The sequence below is a fragment of the Chiloscyllium punctatum genome, chromosome 49 (genome assembly GCF_047496795.1).
Source record: "Chiloscyllium punctatum isolate Juve2018m chromosome 49, sChiPun1.3, whole genome shotgun sequence".
In the NCBI taxonomy this organism is placed as follows: Eukaryota; Metazoa; Chordata; class Chondrichthyes; order Orectolobiformes; family Hemiscylliidae; genus Chiloscyllium; species Chiloscyllium punctatum.
Genome location: NC_092787.1, coordinates 39,716,276 through 39,736,049, shown reverse-complemented (window position 1 = coordinate 39,736,049; position 19,774 = coordinate 39,716,276). Strand labels below are relative to the sequence as shown.

Sequence of the window (19,774 nt, the reverse complement as noted above, 5' to 3'; positions counted from 1 at the left end):
AAACGACAAGGTCCCTCTCACTCGTGAATACTGAAGCAAAATATTCATTAAGGACTTCCCCATCTCCTCTGACGCCAGGCACAAGTTCCTTCCACTATTCTTAATTGGCCCTACCCTCACTCTGGCCTTCCTCTTGTTGCTCACATAAGTGTAGAATCTTAATCCTAACCACCAAGGCTTTTTCATGCCCCTTTCCTGCTCTAAGTCCATTCTTCGGTTCCTTCCTGGCTACCTTGTAACCCTTTAGAGCTCAGCGTAATCCTTGCTACCTCAACTTTAAGTAAGCTTCCTTCTTCCTGTAGATGAGATGTTCCACATCTTTTGTCATCCAAGGTCCTTTCACTCTACTATCTTTTCCTTGCCTCAGTGGAACATACCTATCTAGCACTCGCAGAAAGTGCTCGCTAAACAACCTCCAAATTTCTGTTGTGCATTTCCCTGAGAATATCTGTTCCCAATTTATGGTCCACAATTCCTGCCTAATAGCATTGTAATCACCCCTCCCCCAAATAAACACTTTCCCATACCATCTGCTCCTATCCTTCTCCATGACTATAGCAATGCTATCTGGTGAGTGATCAGGCTTTGAACTGAGTCATCAGCTACCCAGGTTCTCTTGCTGTCTCCTACACATATGCAGCAATGCGAGCAGAGTGTGAAACAAAGCAGAACATGCAAGAAAAACTCAACCTCTGGCAGCATCTGTAAAGAGAGAAACAGTCATGTTTCAAGTAAAACTAGACTCTTCTTCAGAATTTAGGACTGTAGTCTGAATGATCTTACCCTCACTGATATTTAGCATAAACTTAAATTTATCAAGTGTCTTTAAACACAGAAAATTTCACTCAAAAGTGTGGTGTCACATTTGGTGTACTTGGGAATATTTAGCAAAATCATTAGTTCACTCACTACAAGATGAATCCTTACTGCCTACGATGTCAGAATGTCAAACTGGATATGCAGGCGATGCTGGCAGTTTACATTTTCTCTCTGAGAATAATATAAAAAAGAAAACTGGCCAGCTGGCAAGACTATTTAAAATTTAGAATCTAGAGCATCCTGGATAAAGGAACAATCCCAAGAATTTCAACAGACAAGTTATGGATTTTGGGAGCATTGTAAAAGCTGCAGCACAATTTATTATTTAGATTTTACTGCGCCATGCTGGATGTTAACTTCACAATCAATATAGAACAAAGAACAATACAGCATAGGAACAGACCCTTTGGCCCTCCAAGAATGCACCAATACATTTTGCTCTTTCATACTAAAATTGTAACATAAAATATAAACTATAATGTATAAAACCTGCAAATATAGGTTCGAGTGAATATATATTTGTGAAAATTAAAACAAATTTCAGATGTCAGTACCATTTTACTGCTTGGGATGTCAGATTTTGCAGGAGTGAAAAATTCAACATGGTACAATATCACCCCCTACTGGATTACCCAAGTCACGCTAGCCATTAATTACTGTGTATACTCATGCGAAAATCAATCTTGAGTAAAAATCAGCACTTATTTTTTGTCCTGTCATTATTAATTGCTAAACAAAAATTACTTTGGTTTTTTAAAGGAACATGGGAGGATTTTAAGATTTTCACTCAAATGCTAGTTGAAATCTTAACAATCAACAAAACTAAAGACCTTTTCATCTTACAATGACTTCCAGACAGAAAAGAAAGTTTGGAGCTCAGTCTATAACAAGGGAAAACATGGGAGTACTGTTAAATGAACAAAAGCAAAATGATCAAATTATCAACCATAGAAAGGTCTCCCAAAGAGAAATTTCAGAAAGCTGCGGTCCATCTTCATGAGAAAGGCTGGATGGATGCAGACTGATTTTAAAAGCTTTGCTCAGGCTTTGACAGGTGTTCAAATAAACTCCAGAATATGCAGAATAATTGTTGAAAGAAGAAAAAAAACATCCATGGACATGGAAATGTAAGCACCCTCAGTCTAATTTTGTGTCAATGGGTCATTGTTACATGCAATGAACTTAATTCCTATAATGTAAAATAAAGTAATTTCTAAAATGTTGAATATTTAACTCAATAGTACAGAGGAAAGGTACTCGTGAAACCATGATGCCAAAATTACTAATGATAATGACAAAGACTCTACACAAGACAACGTAAATTGTTTGGTGTTTTAGGTAGCAATAACTGATTTTAAAAGGCTTTAAATATGAAATTCTATAGCTCATTTATTATGGTATATATTCATGTCGTGAAAGTTTGCAACATTAGATAATGAATGATAAAGAACTCTAAAGAATTCTTCAGTGTTGTTGATTTATTCATTATTCCATTGCAATGGTCTGCTTTAGGCTCAACTCCAGCACATGCATATCAATCTCTCAAAAACATCATTTATGTATAAGATGGCCTAAAAACCAGCTGGTCTCAAAATACTGTCTTTTACACAATGATGTGTATATAAATCACCTGACCCCCCCCACCCACCCCCGACCCCCAAACAAACTGGCCAGCCATGGCTCAGCACACAGTACTCGGAGCTCCAATTCAGAAAGCTAGATTCAAGCCTCTCTACCAGGCATGATTCAATTCAGACAGATGCACTGGAACCCATGGGAATAGTGGAACTCTGCAATGGTGTCATTCCCAGCATTTGCCACTCAAAACAAACCTCACTCATTGCCACTTGTGGGGTCACGAATTACTTTCTGAGCTTTGCTATGTTTCTACAGTGATAAAACCTCAGAAGTACTTTACTGATGCAAAGTGCTTGAAGATGTGAAGTTGCAAAAGGCACTGTGTAAATGCATCTATTTCTCTGTTATAGTTGGTCAATAGAGTGTGGTTCTGTGCAAGACTTTTGTGAAAGAAAACAACTCAGTGCATCTATAAGCTGGCACAAGCTCCTTCATGATGGCAGTATACAAGCTATCAAAACTGATTGGGTCCAGAGCCCAGGCACTCTGAGCATTATGATACAGATAACAACTACTCACAGCTTTGAAATTCAATCCTAAGAGCAAGAAGTAGTTACAATAATTCATTTGATTAATCCACTTTTACATGAAATGGCAGCACCTGTGGAGGGAGAAACAGAGTCAGAGTCAATGTTTTGGATTCAGTGTCTCTTCTTTGAATAGATGCTACCAACGTGAATCTCTCCAGCAATCTCTCTTTTTGTTTCTGAAACATGGACTTGTCTTTTATATGATTTAATTGATTTTTACTGGTTTTGGTGATGGAAGCAGATCTTGGGTATGTTTCTGTATTCTGTGTAAGGACAAGGACAACACTCTTAAGGCCCAGAGAGATTCACTCTGTTTGTAAACATACCAATTATTCTTCAACCCCACAAATTTCTGACAACTTGCCGACCCCGCCCCCCCTTCACATGTTGTCCATCTTTCCATTGAGTATACTACCCCTCTGCCAACAGCGGACTTTAATCAAGCCAGCATAGAATGTAGGATTTTGGTCTGGGTTATATCCTCTATGTTGTTTCTCCCTGAAGCTTACCTCTGCCTCTGCCCTGCAACTTCTCTGAAGCCTCATTAGCAGTGTCAGAAATACAAACTTCAGAAGACAGAAACACTAATGACATTGCTCTGACAGGAAAATCTCAAGCTTGGGTACACAGACAAAAGATAAATAAAGTGGTAAGCTCATATGTAAACGAACCAGAACACACACAAAATCTTGAACAAATGGATTTAAAATATTCACCTCAGAAAACAGCAAAATAAATTGGAAAAGATTGAGACACAATGAGGACTGCAGAAGCTGGAAGTCAAGAGCCAATAGATGTGAAGCTGGAAGAGCACAGCAGGTCAGACAGCATCCGAGGAGCAGCGTACTGACAAATGGGTTTCCGCCTAAAACACTGACTTTCCTGCTCCTCGGATGCTGTCTGACCTGCTGTGCTCTTCCAGCTTCACATCTATTGGAAAAGATTGCAATGGTGATCAGTGATAAACTGACAACTGTCGGCAAACCTCAGTCAACTGAAATCGTAGAAAATCCCTAACATTATCAGCAGTGAGCTCTAAATGAAAGGTAGAACAGGAACGGAATTGTTTCTTCTGTACACGGGGTTAGAAACTCTCTTGAAGTGGAAATGCATGAAGGATTAAGACAAAAAGTAGTTTTTTAAATTAAGCTGCGTTAAGGGACAGTTGGAGATGACTGAAGCAGGACAGGTTGTCCTTCCTTTAATTTTCCCTTATAAATCCATCAGTCTGCATTGGGAGTGAAGACAAGGTGAACCTTTCACAGCATTAATACACCAATCAAGAGTGTTTCAGCTCCTCCACTGACAGGAGGATGCAGCTGCAGTGACAATTTTACATGGACAGGTTCCATTTATGTTATAATGGAAATAACACAGAGAGTTGAAAGTAGTGATAAAAACCAACTGAAACTGCATAAATGCCACACATGATGGTTTCAGCCTAGAACCCTTGACTTTTACCTAGGTCCCCGATGTGTTAAGCGAGAGGTATCAGAACCAAACTTTAATGCAGATCTGCATAAATGGAATTTTATATTCTTTCACAGACCTTTTGTAATTACACAATGTAGAACACAGAATTCATGGTACCACTGGAACCTCACACAAGAACATCAAATGTCCCTCTTAAATTCATAATAATTCAGTTAACATTAATCATTTGAAAAAGTTCAAACACCAGGTTTGAAACTGGGTCATTGTTTAAGATTTGTCCATTTCGTAAAATGTTTCATTAGACACATTGAAATTCGGTCAGGTTACCTGTTTTTACAGTGAAAGAATATGGTGCTGAGCAATTAACTCGGAAAAGCAGAAACAGAGGAATAGGGAAGTAAATGTTTTTTATAATTAATTGCAATGATGATCTTAATTACTGCATCCTTGCACTGCACGTGGTCCAGGAAGAATATTACTAACAATGAAAGTTGTCTTTGCTTATCTCAAAAATCATCGGAACAATTTTCCCCCTGAAAACTGCAGGGCTCAAAACTCCACAACATCACCACACTTGGAGCAGTTTAAATAAGTACTGCCCAAACACAACTTCTCGAGCAGCAAGAGTCACCCGTGTGAATGGCTGGTACGTTAAAATGTCAAAGTGGGACATCAGTCATGGCTTTGCAGGCAATGGTATCCTCCCTTCTCTCAAGGCCTTGATTTCAGAACGACAGGACAGGATACTGCTACAGCCTTGGCCCAAGCTGCATGTTACCAGGAAAACACAAAACCTCTTGTCTCTACTTTCATTTTCTTGCTGACGTTTCCACCCCTGAAGCCAGCCATGGAGTTCCAAGGTTGGCCATGTTGCAGTTCGCTTTGCTTCATTAAAACCACAGGACAGCAGCAAGACAAGAGTGCTCTATTAAACTGAATGTAATGCTCCTTCCCCCTTCCAAACATCAACATTCACGGGAATGTGTGTCTGGCAATCCAACAACTTGAACAGGAAGCTTGGGGTGAAAGGTTTCAGGGCTCAGTTGACTCGACAAGCTCGAATCATCAACAGCTGGAGGAGAATGAAGATGGGCGACATGATGAGGCCATACCACAGCTGGGAACTCTGTCCCTCCAGTTTCTGGCACAACAGCATCTCAAAGACAAACTTCAGGCTGAGGACAGTCAGAATCCAGAAAAGACGCATGACAGCCAAACGCTTCTCCCCGTCCTGGAACAGGCGAATGGAAACAATCACGGTAAAGTAGGTGCTGAGCCCGTCAGCAGTGAAGAGTGGGATGAAAACATACCACCAGTCCAACTTCGCAAATTGTCCACCTTCACAGCAAGCAGCACGGAGAATACCAGGAAGGCAATTAGGTGCAGCAGCATTTCAAATGTGGCAAATCCCAGCCACTGCACCAGCTCCCGCAGTGAGAACAGCATTGTGGCACCAGTAGTGCACGGCTTCCACAATGGACTCCTGTGTCAATCAACGGGAACTAACAACTTACATCAATACGGCCGTCCTGGTGTTCCAATCTGATTTACATCCAGAAACCCAGCTTGTAATGTCTGAGAAATAAAAGGAAATATAAAAATTAAGTTATTTTGCATGTCATTTCTTTCAATAGTTGTAAGTGACCTTGGTATTCTTTTAAAAAGTAAACTCTTGCAACTGTGTAGCACTAGGAGAAAGTGTGGACTGCAGATGCAGGAGATCAGAATCGAAAATCCTGGTGCTGGAAAAGCACAGCCGGTCAGGCAGCATTCAGGAGAGTCAATGTTTCAAGCATAAGCTCATCAGGAATTTGAATCAGGAATTCCTCATAAAGAGCTTATGCTTGAAACATTGACTCTCCTACTCCTTGGATGCTGCCTGACTGGCTGTGCTTTTCCAGCTAGGAGAAAGTGACGACTGCAGATGCTGGAGATCAGAGCTGAAAAATGTGTTGCTGGAAAAGCGCAGCAGGTCAGGCAGCATCCAAAGAGTAGGAGAATCGACGTTTCAGATATAAGCCCTTCTTCAGGAATGATTCCTGAAGAAGGGCTTATGCCCGAAACGTCGATTCTCCTGCTCCTTGGATGCTGCCTGACCTGCTGCGCTTTTCCAGCAACACATTTTTCAGCTGTGCTTTTCCTGCACCAGGTATTTCAACTGTACCGCACTTTTGGTAACCTCAAATGTCCCAAAGCATTTTACAGTCAATAGTCACTGTCGTGGTATAGGAATTTGCAGACAGTGTTCTGATAAAGATCAGGAAATAGCCTCTCAATGAAGAGCTTGGGGGCTAGGAAATCAGGGAAAACTTCCCCATTTTTCCCCAGACATCTACCTGAGGAGACTGTGCCACAGTTAATCTTTCATTTGAAGAATGACATTTCCACAATGCAGCATTCTTTCAGGACTGGGGTGTTAGCCGAGATTATGGTCCCAATACTTAGTAGTAAAATAAGTCAAGATTACAACTAACTGAACCTCCTGGGCTGAACAACTTTAGGCCATAACATCTACGTACATCTTATCCTGTCTTTCTTCCTTTTTAAAATTTTGTCACATTTGCCATCACCATGTTTTGTTATCCTTTCATGTTGCGTTTGGATGTTTTTTATGTAGCAATTCAAATCACATTCGGACACAATTTTTGTCTCTTCAATACATCCATGACCAGTGTTTTTGGTTTTTGCATTATAAAATCATTTTAACGTCTCTGGCCTCCACACAACCATAGAGCTGCTTCTTTGTTCTTCCTACTCCATTCCCACCTTAAAAACTTTTACATTTCTATTTCACTTCAGTCCTAGTGAAAGGTGGTCACCCTGAAACATTAACTCCACTTTTCTCCAGAGATGCTCTTTTCTTTTATCCTCTCTAGACTGAGCTCAGACTGACAAAAACATGATGCAACTTGAATCAGAATGATATTAATACAATTAGTCCAATAATTGAAGAGTTCAATGGGACCAGGGAGTTTAAGGCAGCAAGCAACCTCAGATCACTCCTTCACATTTTATAGAAAATGGACTGGACAAGAGAAAGACAACACCTCAGGGAAAAAAATGGCAGGGCAGGAAACTAAAAGAGGGTATGATCCTGGATGATTGTGATACTGGACCAGTCAGGTCCTTAAGTAAAACCTGGCTTGGTGGATGGACCAAAAGTTGCATTTTTGCAATTTCTTTATTGTGGTGGTCAGTGACTGAGCATATTCACAACAGGCTGACTTAAAGCTTAACACAAAGACATTAAAAAATTACACACGAAAGGACAAAAATTAACTCTATTGTATCATACAAAAAATATTTGAAATAATCTTAGTGCATACATCAAAAACAAATCTGTGTTAATATACTTTGCCCATCTCACACACTATAATTTTATATGCTTTCTCTTAATGGGGACCTTATCAAAAGCCTTCTCAAAGTTCAAGTAAACTGGCTCACCCTGATCAACTTCGCAACTGATGGTAGTTTGGGAAAAAATTTGGTTTTAATGCAGAAGACAAGGTGGGGGAGGGGGTAAGGAGTAAACGATAGGTGGAGATCGAGCCCAAAGAGAAAAAAAGTTGGACAAATAATGGTCAGCCTAGCAAAATGAATATCTGCTAACTAGGACTATTACTGGCTAACAACAGGTTCTGTGAAATGACAAAGAGCCCAAAATGTAGACTTTCCTGCTTCTCGAATGCTGCCTGACCCACTGTGCTTTTCCAGCACCACACATTTTGACTGAGTGTAAATTGCAGACCACGTGACAAGGCCTGGTGTGTGGAGGTGGAGGAAAGTGATGGGAAGGTGCTCAGTCCTAAAACTGTCATGAGTTCTGAGGGTCGCAACCTGAACTTTAACTCTGATTTCTCTCCACAGATTCTGCTGAGCTTTTCCTACTACTTCAGTTTTTGTTCCTAAAATTTTTAAACTCAATATTGAGTCCAGAAGACTGGAGACTTCCCAAATGGAAAGTGAGGTGCTATTCTTCTAGCTTGTACTGTAGTTTGCTGGAGCACTGCAGCAAGCTTGAGAAAGATGTTGGCCAAGGAACAAGGTGGTGTGTCGAAGTGGCAGGCAATGGGAAGCTCAGGATCCTTTTTGTAGAGAATGTAGGTGTGTTGCAAATTAGTCTGTATTTCATTTTGCCAATGTAGAGAAGACCACACTGCGAGTAGTGAATGCAATAGACTAGACTGAGGACAGCAGGAGAGGAGGCAAGGGGGAATGATGGTGAGGGACACAGAGGGAGAGTGAGAGAATAAAGGAGGAACAAAATGGGAAAGAGGAATAAGAACAACCCATTGTTGGCCATTACTGTTCCCCATTAGCAGCGACTCATTCTCCTAGGCTGACCACGATCCACTCCTTTGTCAAACTGCTTCTCTCTCTCTTTTTGGACTATTTCCACCAATCGTTTACTCCTTCCCCTTCTCAGCTTTTACATCAGTTCTGGAGAAAGCTCACGAGGCCTGAAATGTAAACTCTAAATCCTCTCCTCAGACGCTGCTGGATCTGCTGAGTTTTCCCAGTAACTTCTGTATGTATACTTTAAAAAATGTTTTTATATTAGTTACCATGCACTACTGCTGGGGCTACTTCTTTAATGGCTCCAGGAAATAGATTATAATGACCTGGGACTTATCAGCCATTAATTTCCCAACACCATTTCCCTCCGAGGTGAAAGTGAGGACTGCAGATCAGAGTTTAGATTAGAGTGGTGCTGGAAAAGCACAGCAGATCAGGCAGCATCCGAGGAGCAGTGTGTCAGCCCCTTCATCACCATTCCGCTCCTGTCATTTTGATTTAGTTCAGTTCCTCCCTTTTACTGAACCCAATGTTCCCCGACATTACTTAGACATGACCAACTGAGACATGACCATCTGAGACATGACCAACTGAGACATGACCAACTGAGACATGACCAACTGAGACATGACCAACTGAGACCCCCACCCCCCCAAAGGCAACAAACTCTGTCTCTCACACTCCCCCTCCCCTCACACTCACTTTATCCCTCTCTGCCTCCATTTCTCCAGAATTGTGCCCGACCTCACTCACTCACACACACCCCCCCGACACAATCCCCCACCCCCCCCGAATCCCGCTGGGTCTCTCTCACCGGCGACCACACGGCAGGCCCTCAGCCCGGGCTCGCGCAGCCGCAGAGAGGCCCATCGCACATCCCGGAATCCGGCATCGCGGGTGTCGTAAAGTGTCAGGATCCCGGAGACAGGGTCAACAGGTGAGGGACCGGGGGTGAGGGACCGGGGGGGGTGAAGGAGAGAGGAGGGGGAGGGGGGGGTGAAGGAGAGAGGAGGGGGGAGGGGGGGGTGAAGGAGAGAGGAGGGGGAGGGGGGGGGTGAAGGAGAGAGGAGGGGGAGGGGGGGGTGAAGGAGAGAGGAGGGGGAGGGGGGGGGTGAAGGAGAGAGGAGGGGGAGGGGGGGGTGAAGGAGAGAGGAGGGGGAGGGGGGGGTGAAAGAGAGGAGGGGGTGAAGGAGAGAGGAGGGGGTGAAGGAGAGAGGAGGGGGAGGGGGAGGGGGGGGTGAAGGAGAGGGGGAGGGGGAGGGGGAGGGGGGGGTGAAGGAGAGAGGAGGGGGAGGGGGGGGTGAAGGAGAGAGGAGGGGGAGGGGGGGGGTGAAGGAGAGAGGAGGGGGAGGGGGGGGTGAAGGAGAGAGGAGGGGGAGGGGGGGGTGAAGGAGAGAGGAGGGGGAGGGGGGGGTGAAGGAGAGAGGAGGGGGAGGGGGGGGTGAAGGAGAGAGGAGGGGGAGGGGGGGGGTGAAGGAGAGAGGAGGGGGAGGGGGGGGTGAAGGAGAGAGGAGGGGGGGGTGAAGGAGAGAGGAGGGGGAGGGGGGGGTGAAGGAGAGAGGAGGGGGAGGGGGGGGGTGAAGGAGAGAGGAGGGGGAGGGGGGGGTGAAGGAGAGAGGAGGGGGAGGGGGGGGTGAAGGAGAGAGGAGGGGGAGGGGGGGGTGAAGGAGAGAGGAGGGGGAGGGGGGGGGTGAAGGAGAGAGGAGGGGGGAGGGGGGGGTGAAGGAGAGAGGAGGGGGAGGGGGGGGTGAAGGAGAGAGGAGGGGGAGGGGGGGGTGAAGGAGAGAGGAGGGGGAGGGGGGGGTGAAGGAGAGAGGAGGGGGGGGGTGAAGGAGAGAGGAGGGGGGGGTGAAGGAGAGAGGAGGGGGGGGTGAAGGAGAGAGGAGGGGGGGGTGAAAGAGAGAGGAGGGGGGGGTGAAAGAGAGAGGAGGGGGGGTGAAAGAGAGAGGAGGGGGGGTGGGGGTGGGGGGTGAAAGAGAGAGGAGGGGGTGGGGGGTGGGGGTGAAAGAGAGAGGAGGGGGGGTGGGGGTGGGGGTGAAAGAGAGAGGAGGGGGGTGGGGGTGGGGGTGAAAGAGAGAGGAGGGGGGTGGGGGGTGGGGGGTGAAAGAGAGAGGAGGGGGGTGGGGGTGGGGGTGAAAGAGAGAGGAGGGGGGTGGGGGTGGGGGTGAAAGAGAGAGGAGGGGGGTGGGGGTGAAAGAGAGAGGAGGGGGGTGGGGGTGAAAGAGAGAGGAGGGGGGTGGGGGTGAAGAGAGAGGAGGGGGGTGGGGGGTGAAAGAGAGAGGGGGGTGGGGGTGAAAGAGGGGGGTGGTGGGGGTGAAAGAGGGGGGTGGTGGGGGTGAAAGAGGGGGGGGGGGTGGGGGTGAAAGAGGGGGGGGTGGGGGTGAATGAGGGGGGGGGTGGGGGTGAAAGAGGGGGGGGGGTGGGGGTGAAAGTGGGGGGGGGGTGGGGGTGAAAGGGGGGGGGGGGGGTGGGGGTGAAAGGGGGGGGGTGGGGGTGAAAGAGGGGGGGGGGGGTGGGGGTAAGAGGGGGGGTGGGGGTGAAAGGGGGTGGGGGTGGGGGTGAAGAGGGGGGGGGTGGGGGTTGAAGAGGGGGGGGGGGGGTGGGGGTGAAAGGGGGGGGGTGGGGGTGAAAGGGGGGGGGGGGTGGGGGTGAAAGGGGGGGGGGTGGGGGTGAAAGTGAGAGGAGGGGGGGTGAAAGAGAGAGGAGGGGGAGGGGGGGGGTGAAGAGAGAGGGGGGGGGGGTGAAGAGAGAGGAGGGGGAGGGGGGGGTGAAAGAGAGAGGTGGGGGAGGGGGGGTGAACGAGAGGGAGGGGGAGGGGGGGGGTGAAGAGAGAGGAGGGGGGAGGGGGGGGTGAAGAGAGAGGAGGGGGAGGGGGGGGTGAACGAGAGAGGAGGGGGAGGGGGGGGGTGAACGAGAGAGGAGGGGGAGGGGGGGGGGTTGAAGAGAGAGGAGGGGGAGGGGGGGGTGAAAGAGAGAGGGGGGTGGGGGTGAAAGGGGGGGGGGGTGGGGGTGAAAGGGGGGGGGTGGGGGTGAAAGGGGGGGGGGTGTGGGGTGAAAGGGGGGGGGGTGTGGGGTGAAGAGGGGGGGGGGGTGGGGTGAAAGAGGGGGGGGTGGGGGTGAAAGAGAGAGGAGGGGGGGTGAAAGAGAGAGGAGGGGGGGTGAAGAAGAGGAGGGGGGTTGAAGAGAGAGGGGGGGAGGGGGGTTGAAAGAGAGAGGAGGGGGAGGGGGGGGTGAACGAGAGAGGAGGGGGTGGGGGGTGAAAGAGAGAGGAGGGGTGGGGGGGGTGAAAGAGAGAGGAGGGGGAGGGGGGGGTGAAAGAGAGAGGAGGGGGAGGGGGGGGTTGAAGAGAGAGGAGGGGGAGGGGGGGGTGAAAGAGAGAGGAGGGGGAGGGGGGGGGTGAAAGAGTGTGGAGGGGGGAGGGGGGGGTGAAAGAGAGAGGAGGGGGAGGGGGGGGGTGAAGAGAGAGGAGGGGGTGGGGGGGGGTGAAAGAGAGAGGTGGGGGGAGGGGGGGGTGAAAGAGAGAGGAGGGGGGGGGGGTGAAGTGAGAGGAGGGGGTGGGGGGGGTGTACGAGAGAGGGGGGGGGTGAAAGAGAGAGGACGGGGGGGTGAAGAGAGAGGAGGGGGAGGGGGGGGTGAAGAGAGAGGAGGGGGAGGGGGGGGTGAAAGAGAGAGGAGGGGGAGGGGGGGGTGAAGAGTGAGGAGGGGGGGGGGGGGTGAAAGAGAGAGGAGGGGGAGGGGGGGGTGAAAGAGAGAGGAGGGGGGGGGGTGAAGAGAGAGGAGGGGGAGGGGGGGTGATCGAGAGAGGGGGGGGTGAAAGAGAGAGGACGGGGGGGTGAATGTGAGGGAGGGGGGGGGGGGGTGAAGAGAGAGGGTGGGGGGGGGGGTGAAGAGAGAGGAGGGGGAGGGGGGGTTGAAAGAGAGAGGAGGGGGGTGAAAGAGAGAGGAGGGGGGGTGAATGAGAGTGGAGGGGGAGGGGTGAAGAGAGAGGAGGGGGAGGGGGGGTTGAAGTGAGAGGAGGGGGGGTGAAAGAGAGAGGAGGGGGGGTGAAAGCGAGAGGAGGGGGAGGGTGAAAGAGAGAGGAGGGGGGAGGGGGGGTGAAAGAGAGAGGAGGGGGGGGTGAAAGAGAGAGGAGGGGGGGTGAAAGAGAGAGGAGGGGGGGTGAAAGAGAGAGGAGGGGGGGGTGTTGAAAGAGGAGGGGGTGGGGGTGAAGTGTGAGGTGGGGGTGGGGGTGGTTGAGTGTGGAGGGGGTGGGGGTGGTGAGGGAGGGGGGGGTGGGGTGGAAGGAGAGGGGGGGTGGGGGTTGTGAGAGAGGGGGGGGGGGGGTTGAGTGTGTGGGGGGGGGGGGGTGTTTGTGTGTGGAGGGTGTGGGGGTTGAAGAGAGTGGAAGAGGGGTGAAAGTGTGAGGAGGGGGGTGGGGGTGAAGAGCGGAGGACGGGGGGTTTAAGAGAGAGGGGGGGTGTGAAAGAGAGAGGAGGGGGCTGGGGGGGGTGAAAGAGAGAGGAGGGGCTGGGGGTGGTGAAAGAGAGAGGTGGGGAGGGGGGGGGTGAAGAGAGAGGAGGGGGGGGGTTGAAAGAGAGAGGAGGGGGAGGGGGGGTGAAAGAGAGAGGAGGGGGAGGGGGGGGTGAAAGAGAGAGGAGGGGGAGGGGGGGTGAAAGAGAGAGGAGGGGGAGGGGGGGTGAAAGAGAGAGGAGGGGGGGGGGGTTGAAGAGAGAGGAGGGGGTGGGGGGGGGTGAAGAGAGAGGAGGGGAGGGGGGGGTGAAGAGAGAGGGAGGGGGTGGGGGTGAAAGAGACAGGAGGGGGTGGGGGGTGAAAGAGACAGGAGGGGGTGGGGGTGAAAGAGAGAGGAGGGGGGTGAAGAGAGAGGAGGGGGTGGGGGGGGGGTGAAGAGAGAGGAGGGGGTGGGGGGGTGAAAGAGAGAGGAGGGGGTGGGGGGGTGAAAGGAGAGAGGAGGGGGTGGGGGGGGTGAAAGAGAGAGGAGGGGGGGTGGGGGGGTGAAAGAGAGAGGAGGGGGGTGGGGGGGGTGAAAGAGAGAGGAGGGGGTGGGGGGGGTGAAGAGTGAGGAGGGGGTGGGGGGGTGAAAGAGAGAGGAGGGGGTGGGGGGGTGAAAGAGAGAGGAGGGGGTGGGGGGGTGAAGAGAGTGGAGGGGGTGGGGGGGTGAAAGAGAGTGGTGGGGGGGGGGGGGTGATGGGGGTGGGGGGGGGGGGTGAAAGAGAGAGGAGGGGGTGGGGGGGGTGAAGAGAGAGGTGGGGGAGGGGGGGGTTGAAGAGAGAGGAGGGGGTGGGGGGGTGAAAGAGAGAGGTGGTGGGTGGGGGGGTGAAAGAGAGAGGAGGGGGTGGGGGGGTGAAAGAGAGAGGAGGGGGTGGTGAAGAGAGAGGAGGAGGTTGTGGGGGGTGAAGAGAGAGGAGGTGGTGGTGGGGGTGAAAGAGTGAGGAGGGGGGGTGAAGAGAGTGGAGGGGGGGGTGAAAGAGAGAGGGAGGGGGGGTGAATGAGAGAGGAGGGGGGGTTGAAGAGTGAGGAGGGGGGTTGAAGAGAGAGGAGGGGGGTGTTGAATGAGGAGGGGGGGTGAAAGAGAGAGGGAGGGGTGGTGAAGTGAGGGGGGGGGGTGAAGAGTGTGGAGGGGGGAGGGGGGGTGAAGAGAGTGGAGGGGGGGGGGGGGTGAAAGAGAGAGGAGGGGGAGGGGGGGTGAAGAGAGAGGAGGGGGGAGGGGGGGTGAAAGAGAGAGGAGGGGGAGGGGGGTGAAGAGAGAGGAGGGGGAGGGGGGGGTGAAGAGAGAGGAGGGGGAGGGGGGGGTGAAAGAGAGAGGAGGGGGAGGGGGGGGTGAACGAGAGAGGAGGGGGAGGGGGGGGTGAACGAGAGAGGAGGTGGGAGGGGGGTGAACGAGAGAGGAGGGGGAGGGGGGGTGAAAGAGAGAGGTGGGGGAGGGGGGTGAAAGAGAGAGGTGGGGGAGGGGGGGTGAAAGAGAGAGGAGGGGGAGGGGGGGGTGAAAGAGAGAGGAGGGGGAGGGGGGTGTGAAAGAGAGAGGAGGGGGGGGGGGTGAAGAGAGAGGAGGGGGAGGGGGGGTGAAGAGAGAGGAGGGGGGTGAAAGAGAGAGGAGGGGGTGGGGGGGGGTGAAAGAGAGAGGAGGGGGGTTGAAGAGAGAGGAGGGGGAGGGGGGGTGAAGAGAGAGGAGGGGGAGGGGGGTGAAAGAGAGAGGAGGGGGAGGGGGGGTTGAAGAGAGAGGAGGGGGAGGGGGGGGTGAAGAGAGGTGGGAGGGGGGGGGGGGGTGAACGAGAGAGGAGGTGGAGGGGGGGTGAACGAGAGAGGAGGGGGAGGGGGGGTGAAAGAGAGAGGAGGGGGGAGGGGGTGAAAGAGAGAGGAGGGGGAGGGGGGGTGAAAGAGAGAGGAGGGGGAGGGGGGGGGGAATGAGAGAGGAGGGGGAGGGGGGGGGTGAACGAGAGAGGAGGTGGAGGGGGGTGAACGAGAGAGGAGGGGGAGGGGGGGTGAAAGAGAGAGGAGGGGGAGGGGGGTGAAAGAGAGAGGAGGGGGAGGGGGGGTTGAAGAGAGAGGAGGGGGAGGGGGGGTGAAAGAGAGAGGAGGGGGAGGGGGGTGAAAGAGAGAGGAGGGGGAGGGGGGGTGAAAGAGAGAGGAGGGGGGGTGAAAGAGAGAGGAGGGGGTGGGGGGGGGTGAAAGAGAGAGGAGGGGGGGTGTGAAGAGAGAGGAGGGGGAGGGGGGGTGAAGAGAGAGGAGGGGGAGGGGGGGGTGAAAGAGAGAGGAGGGGGAGGGGGGGTGAAAGAGAGAGGAGGGGGAGGGGGGGTGAAAGAGAGAGGAGGGGGGTGGGGTGAAAGAGAGAGGAGGGGGGTGGGTGAAAGAGAGAGGAGGGGGGTGGGGGGTGAAAGAGAGAGGGGGGTGGGGTGGGGGTGAAAGAGAGAGGGGGGGTGGGGGTGAAAGAGAGGGGGGGGGTTGGGGGTGAAAGAGAGAGGGGGGGGTGGGGTGTGAACGAGAGAGGAGGTGGAGGGGGGGTGAACGAGAGAGGAGGGGGAGGGGGGGGTGAAAGAGAGAGGAGGGGGAGGGGGGTGAAGAGAGAGGAGGGGTGGGGGGGGATGAAAGAGAGAGGAGGGGGAGGGGGGGTGAAAGAGAGAGGAGGGGGAGGGGGATGAACGAGAGAGGGGGGGGTGAAAGAGAGAGGAGGGGGGGGTGAAAGAGAGAGGAGGGGGAGGGGGTGTGAAAGAGAGAGGAGGGGGAGGGGGGGTGAAAGAGAGAGGAGGGGGGGGTGAAAGAGAGAGGAGGGGGAGGGGGGGTGAAAGAGAGAGGAGGGGGAGGGGGGGTGAAGAGAGAGGAGGGGGGGTGAATGAGAGAGGAGGGGGGGGTGAAGAGAGAGGAGGGGGAGGGTGAAAGAGAGAGGAGGGGGAGGGGGGGTGAAAGAGAGAGGAGGGGGAGGGGGGGTGAAAGAGAGACGAGGCGGGGTGAAAGAGAGAGGAGGGGGAGGGTGAAAGAGTGAGGAGGGGGGGGGTGTAAGAGAGAGGAGGGGGGTGAAAGAGCGAGGAGGGGGGGGTGGAAGGAGAGAGGACGGGGTGGGGGTGGAAGAGAGAGGACGGGGTGGGGGTGGAAGAGAGAGGAGGGGGTGGGGGTGGAAGAGAGAGGAGGGGGTGGGGGTGGAAGAGAGAGGAGGGGGGTGGGGGGTGAAAGAGAGAGGAGGGGGTGGGGGTGAAAGAGAGAGGAAGAGGGGTGAAAGAGAGAGGAGGGGGTGGGGGTGAAGAGCGAGGAGGGGGGGTGAAAGAGAGAGGGGGGTGTGAAAGAGAGAGGAGGGGCTGGGGGGGGTGAAAGAGAGAGGAGGGGTGGGGTGGTGAAAGAGAGAGGAGGGGGAGGGGGGGGTGAAAGAGAGAGGTGGGGGGGGTGAAAGAGAGAGGAGGGGGAGGGGGGGTGAAAGAGAGAGGAGGGGGTGGGGGTGAAAGAGAGAGGAGGAGGGGTGAAAGAGAGAGGAGGAGGGGTGAAAGAGAGAGGAGGAGGGGGTGAAAGAGAGAGGAGGGGGTGGGGGTAAAAGAGAGAGGAGGAGGGGTGAAAGAGAGAGGAGGAGGGGTGAAAGAGAGAGGAGGGGGTGGGGGTGAAAGAGAGAGGAGAGGGTGGGGTGAAAGAGAGCGGGGGGGTAGGGGTGAAAGAGAGCGGGGGGGTGGGGGTGAAAGAGAGAGGAGGGGGGTGAAAGAGAGAGGAGGGGGGTGAAAGAGAGAGGAGGGGGTGGGGGGGTGAAAGAGAGAGGAGGGGGTGGGGGGGGTGATAGAGAGAGGAGGGGTTGGGGTTGGTGAAAGAGAGAGGAGGGGGTGGGGGGGGTGAAAGAGAGAGGAGGGGGTGGGGGGGTGAAAGAGAGAGGAGGGGGGGGTGGGGGGGGTGAAGAGAGAGGAGGGGGGTGGGGGGGGTGAAAGAGTGAGGAGGGGGTGGGGGGGGTGAAGAGAGAGGAGGGGGTGGGGGGGTGAAAGAGAGAGGAGGGGGTGGGGGGGTGTGAAAGAGAGAGGAGGTGGGTGGGGGGTGTGAAGAGAGAGGAGGGGGTGGGGGGGTGAAGAGAGAGGAGGGGGAGGGGGGTGAAGAGAGAGGAGGGGGAGGGGGGGGGTGAAAGAGAGAGGAGGGGGGGTGAAAGAGAGAGGAGGGGGGGTGAAAGAGAGAGGAGGGGGTGGGGAGGGGTGAAAGAGAGAGGAGGGGGGGTGAAAGAGAGAGGAGGGGGAGGGGGGGTGAAAGAGAGAGGAGGGGGAGGGGGGGTGAAAGAGAGAGGAGGGGGAGGGGGGTGAAAGAGAGAGGAGGGGGAGGGGGGGGGTGAAAGAGAGAGGAGGGGGATGGGGGGGTGAAAGAGAGAGGAGGGGAGGGTGGGGTGAAAGAGAGAGGAGGGGGATGGGGTGAAAGAGAGAGGAGGGGGGTGGGGTGAAAGAGAGAGGAGGGGGGTGGGGTGAAAGAGAGAGGAGGGGGGTGGGGGTGAAAGAGAGAGAGGGGGGGGTGGGGTGGGGGTGAAAGAGAGAGGGGGGTGGGGTGAAAGAGAGGGGGGGTGGGGGTGAAGAGAGAGGGGGGGGTGGGGTGAAAGAGAGAGGAGGGGGGGTGAAAGAGAGAGGAGGGGGGGTGAAGAGAGAGGAGGGGGGGTGAAAGAGAGAGGAGGGGGGGTGAAAGAGAGAGGAGGGGGGTGAAAGAGAGAGGAGGGGAGGTGAAAGAGAGAGGGGGGGGTGAAAGAGAGAGGGGGGGGGTGAAAGAGAGAGGAGGGGGAGGGGGGGTGAAAGAGAGAGGAGGGGGAGGGGGGGGTGAAAGAGAGAGGAGGGGGAGGGGGGTGAAAGAGAGAGGAGGGGGAGGGGGGGGTGAAAGAGAGAGGAGGGGGAGGGGGGGGTGAAGAGAGAGGAGGGGGAGGGGGGGGTGAAGAAGAGAGGAGGGGGAGGGGGGGGTGAACGAGGAGAGGAGGTGGAGGGGGGTGAACGAGAGAGGAGGGGGGGGGTGAAAGAGAGAGGAGGGGGAGGGGGGGGTGAAAGAGAGAGGAGGGGGAGGGGGGGTGAAAGAGAGAGGAGGGGGGGTGAAAGAGAGAGGAGGGGGAGGGGGGTGAAAGAGAGAGCAGGGGGAGTGGGGGTGAAAGAGAGAGGAGGGGGAGGGGGGGGTGAACGAGAGAGGGGGGGGTGAAAGAGAGAGGAGGGGGGGTGAAAGAGAGAGGAGGGGGAGGGGGGGTGAAAGAGAGGAGGGGGGAGGGGGGGTGAAAGAGGAGAGGAGGGGGAGGGGGGGTGAAGAAGAGAGAGGAGGGGGGGTGAAAGAGAGAGGAGGGGGAGGGGGGGGTGAAAGAGAGAGGAGGGGGAGGGGGGGTGAAAGAGAGAGGAGGGGGAGGGGGGGTGAAAGAGAGACGAGGGGAGGGGGGGGTGAAAGAGAGAGGAGGGGGAGGGGGGGTGAAAGAGAGAGGAGGGGGGGTGAAAGAGAGATGAGGGGGGGTGAAAGAGAGAGGAGGGGGAGGGTGAAAGAGAGAGGAGGGGGAGGGTGAAAGAGAGGAGGGGGGTGAAAGAGCGAGGAGGGGGGGGGGTGAAAGAAAGAGGAGGGGGTGGGGGTGGAAGAGAGAGGAGGGGGTGGGGGTGGAAGAGAGAGGAGGGGGTGGGGGTGGAAGAGAGAGGAGGGGGTGGGGGTGAAAGAGAGAGGAGGGGGTGGGGGTGAAAGAGAGAGGAAGAGGGGTGAAAGAGAGAGGAGGGGGTGGGGGTGAAAGAGCGAGGAGGGGGGGTGAAAGAGAAGAGGGGGGTGTGAAAGAGAGAGGAGGGGCTGGGGGGGGGGGTGAAAGAGAGAGGAGGGGGAGGGGGGGTGAAAGAGAGAGGAGGGGGGGTGAAAGAGAGAGGAGGGAGGGGGGTGAAAGAGAGGGAGGGGGAGGGGGGGGTGAAAGAGAGGAGGGGGAGGGGGGGTGAAAGAGAGAGGAGGGGGTGGGGGGGGTGAAAGAGAGAGGAGGGGGTGGGGGGGGTGAAAGAGTGAGGAGGGGGTGGGGGGTGAAAGAGAGAGGAGGGGGTGGGGGGGGGTGAAAGAGAGAGGAGGGGGTGGGGGGGGTGAAAGAGAGAGGAGGGGGTGGGGGTGAAAGAGAGAGGAAGAGGGGTGAAAGAGAGAGGAGGGGGGTGGGGGTGAAAGAGCGAGGAGGGGGGGGTGAAAGAGAGAGGGGGGTGTGAAAGAGAGAGGAGGGGCTGGGGGGGGTGAAAGAGAGAGGAGGGGCTGGGGGGTGGTGAAAGAGAGAGGAGGGGGGAGGGGGGGTGAAAGAGAGAGGAGGGGGGGTGAAAGAGAGAGGAGGGGAGGGGGGGTGAAAGAGAGGAGGGGGAGGGGGGGTGAAAGAGAGAGGAGGGGGTGGGGGTGAAAGAGACAGGAGGGGTGGGGTGAAAGAGAGAGGAGGGGGTGGGGGTGAAAGAGAGAGAGGAGGGGTGAAAGAGAGAGGAGGGAGGGGTGAAAGAGAGAGGAGGGGGTGGGGGTGAAAGAGAGAGGAGAGGGTGGGGGTGAAAGAGAGCGGGGGGGTAGGGGTGAAAGAGAGCGGGGGGGTGGGGGTGAAAGAGGAGGGGGGTGAAAGAGAGAGGAGGGGGGTGGGGGGGGTGAAAGAGAGAGGA

The 19,774-nt window shown here is 54.6% G+C and overlaps 2 protein-coding genes across 3 annotated transcripts in view; one reads left to right on the top strand and one right to left on the bottom strand.

Moving 5' to 3' along the window:
• Nucleotides 1-4,490: 4,490 nt before the first annotated feature.
• tmem203 (transmembrane protein 203) lies at nucleotides 4,491-8,570 on the bottom strand. The gene is given in 3 exon segments (XM_072566291.1): nucleotides 4,491-5,747; nucleotides 5,750-5,996; nucleotides 7,866-8,570. Coding segments are annotated over 2 exon segments (405 nt in total). The 5' UTR covers nucleotides 5,868-5,996; nucleotides 7,866-8,570; the 3' UTR covers nucleotides 4,491-5,460.
• A 991-nt stretch (nucleotides 8,571-9,561) lies between these two features.
• The window catches only part of ndor1 (NADPH dependent diflavin oxidoreductase 1), a 77,617-nt gene continuing 67,404 nt past the window's right edge, over nucleotides 9,562-19,774 (top strand). For both annotated transcript variants that reach the window (XM_072566288.1, XM_072566290.1), the window contains exon 1: nucleotides 9,562-9,654. The gene's annotated coding sequence lies outside the window, so the exon portion shown is untranslated. The remainder of the gene's footprint in view (nucleotides 9,655-19,774) is intronic.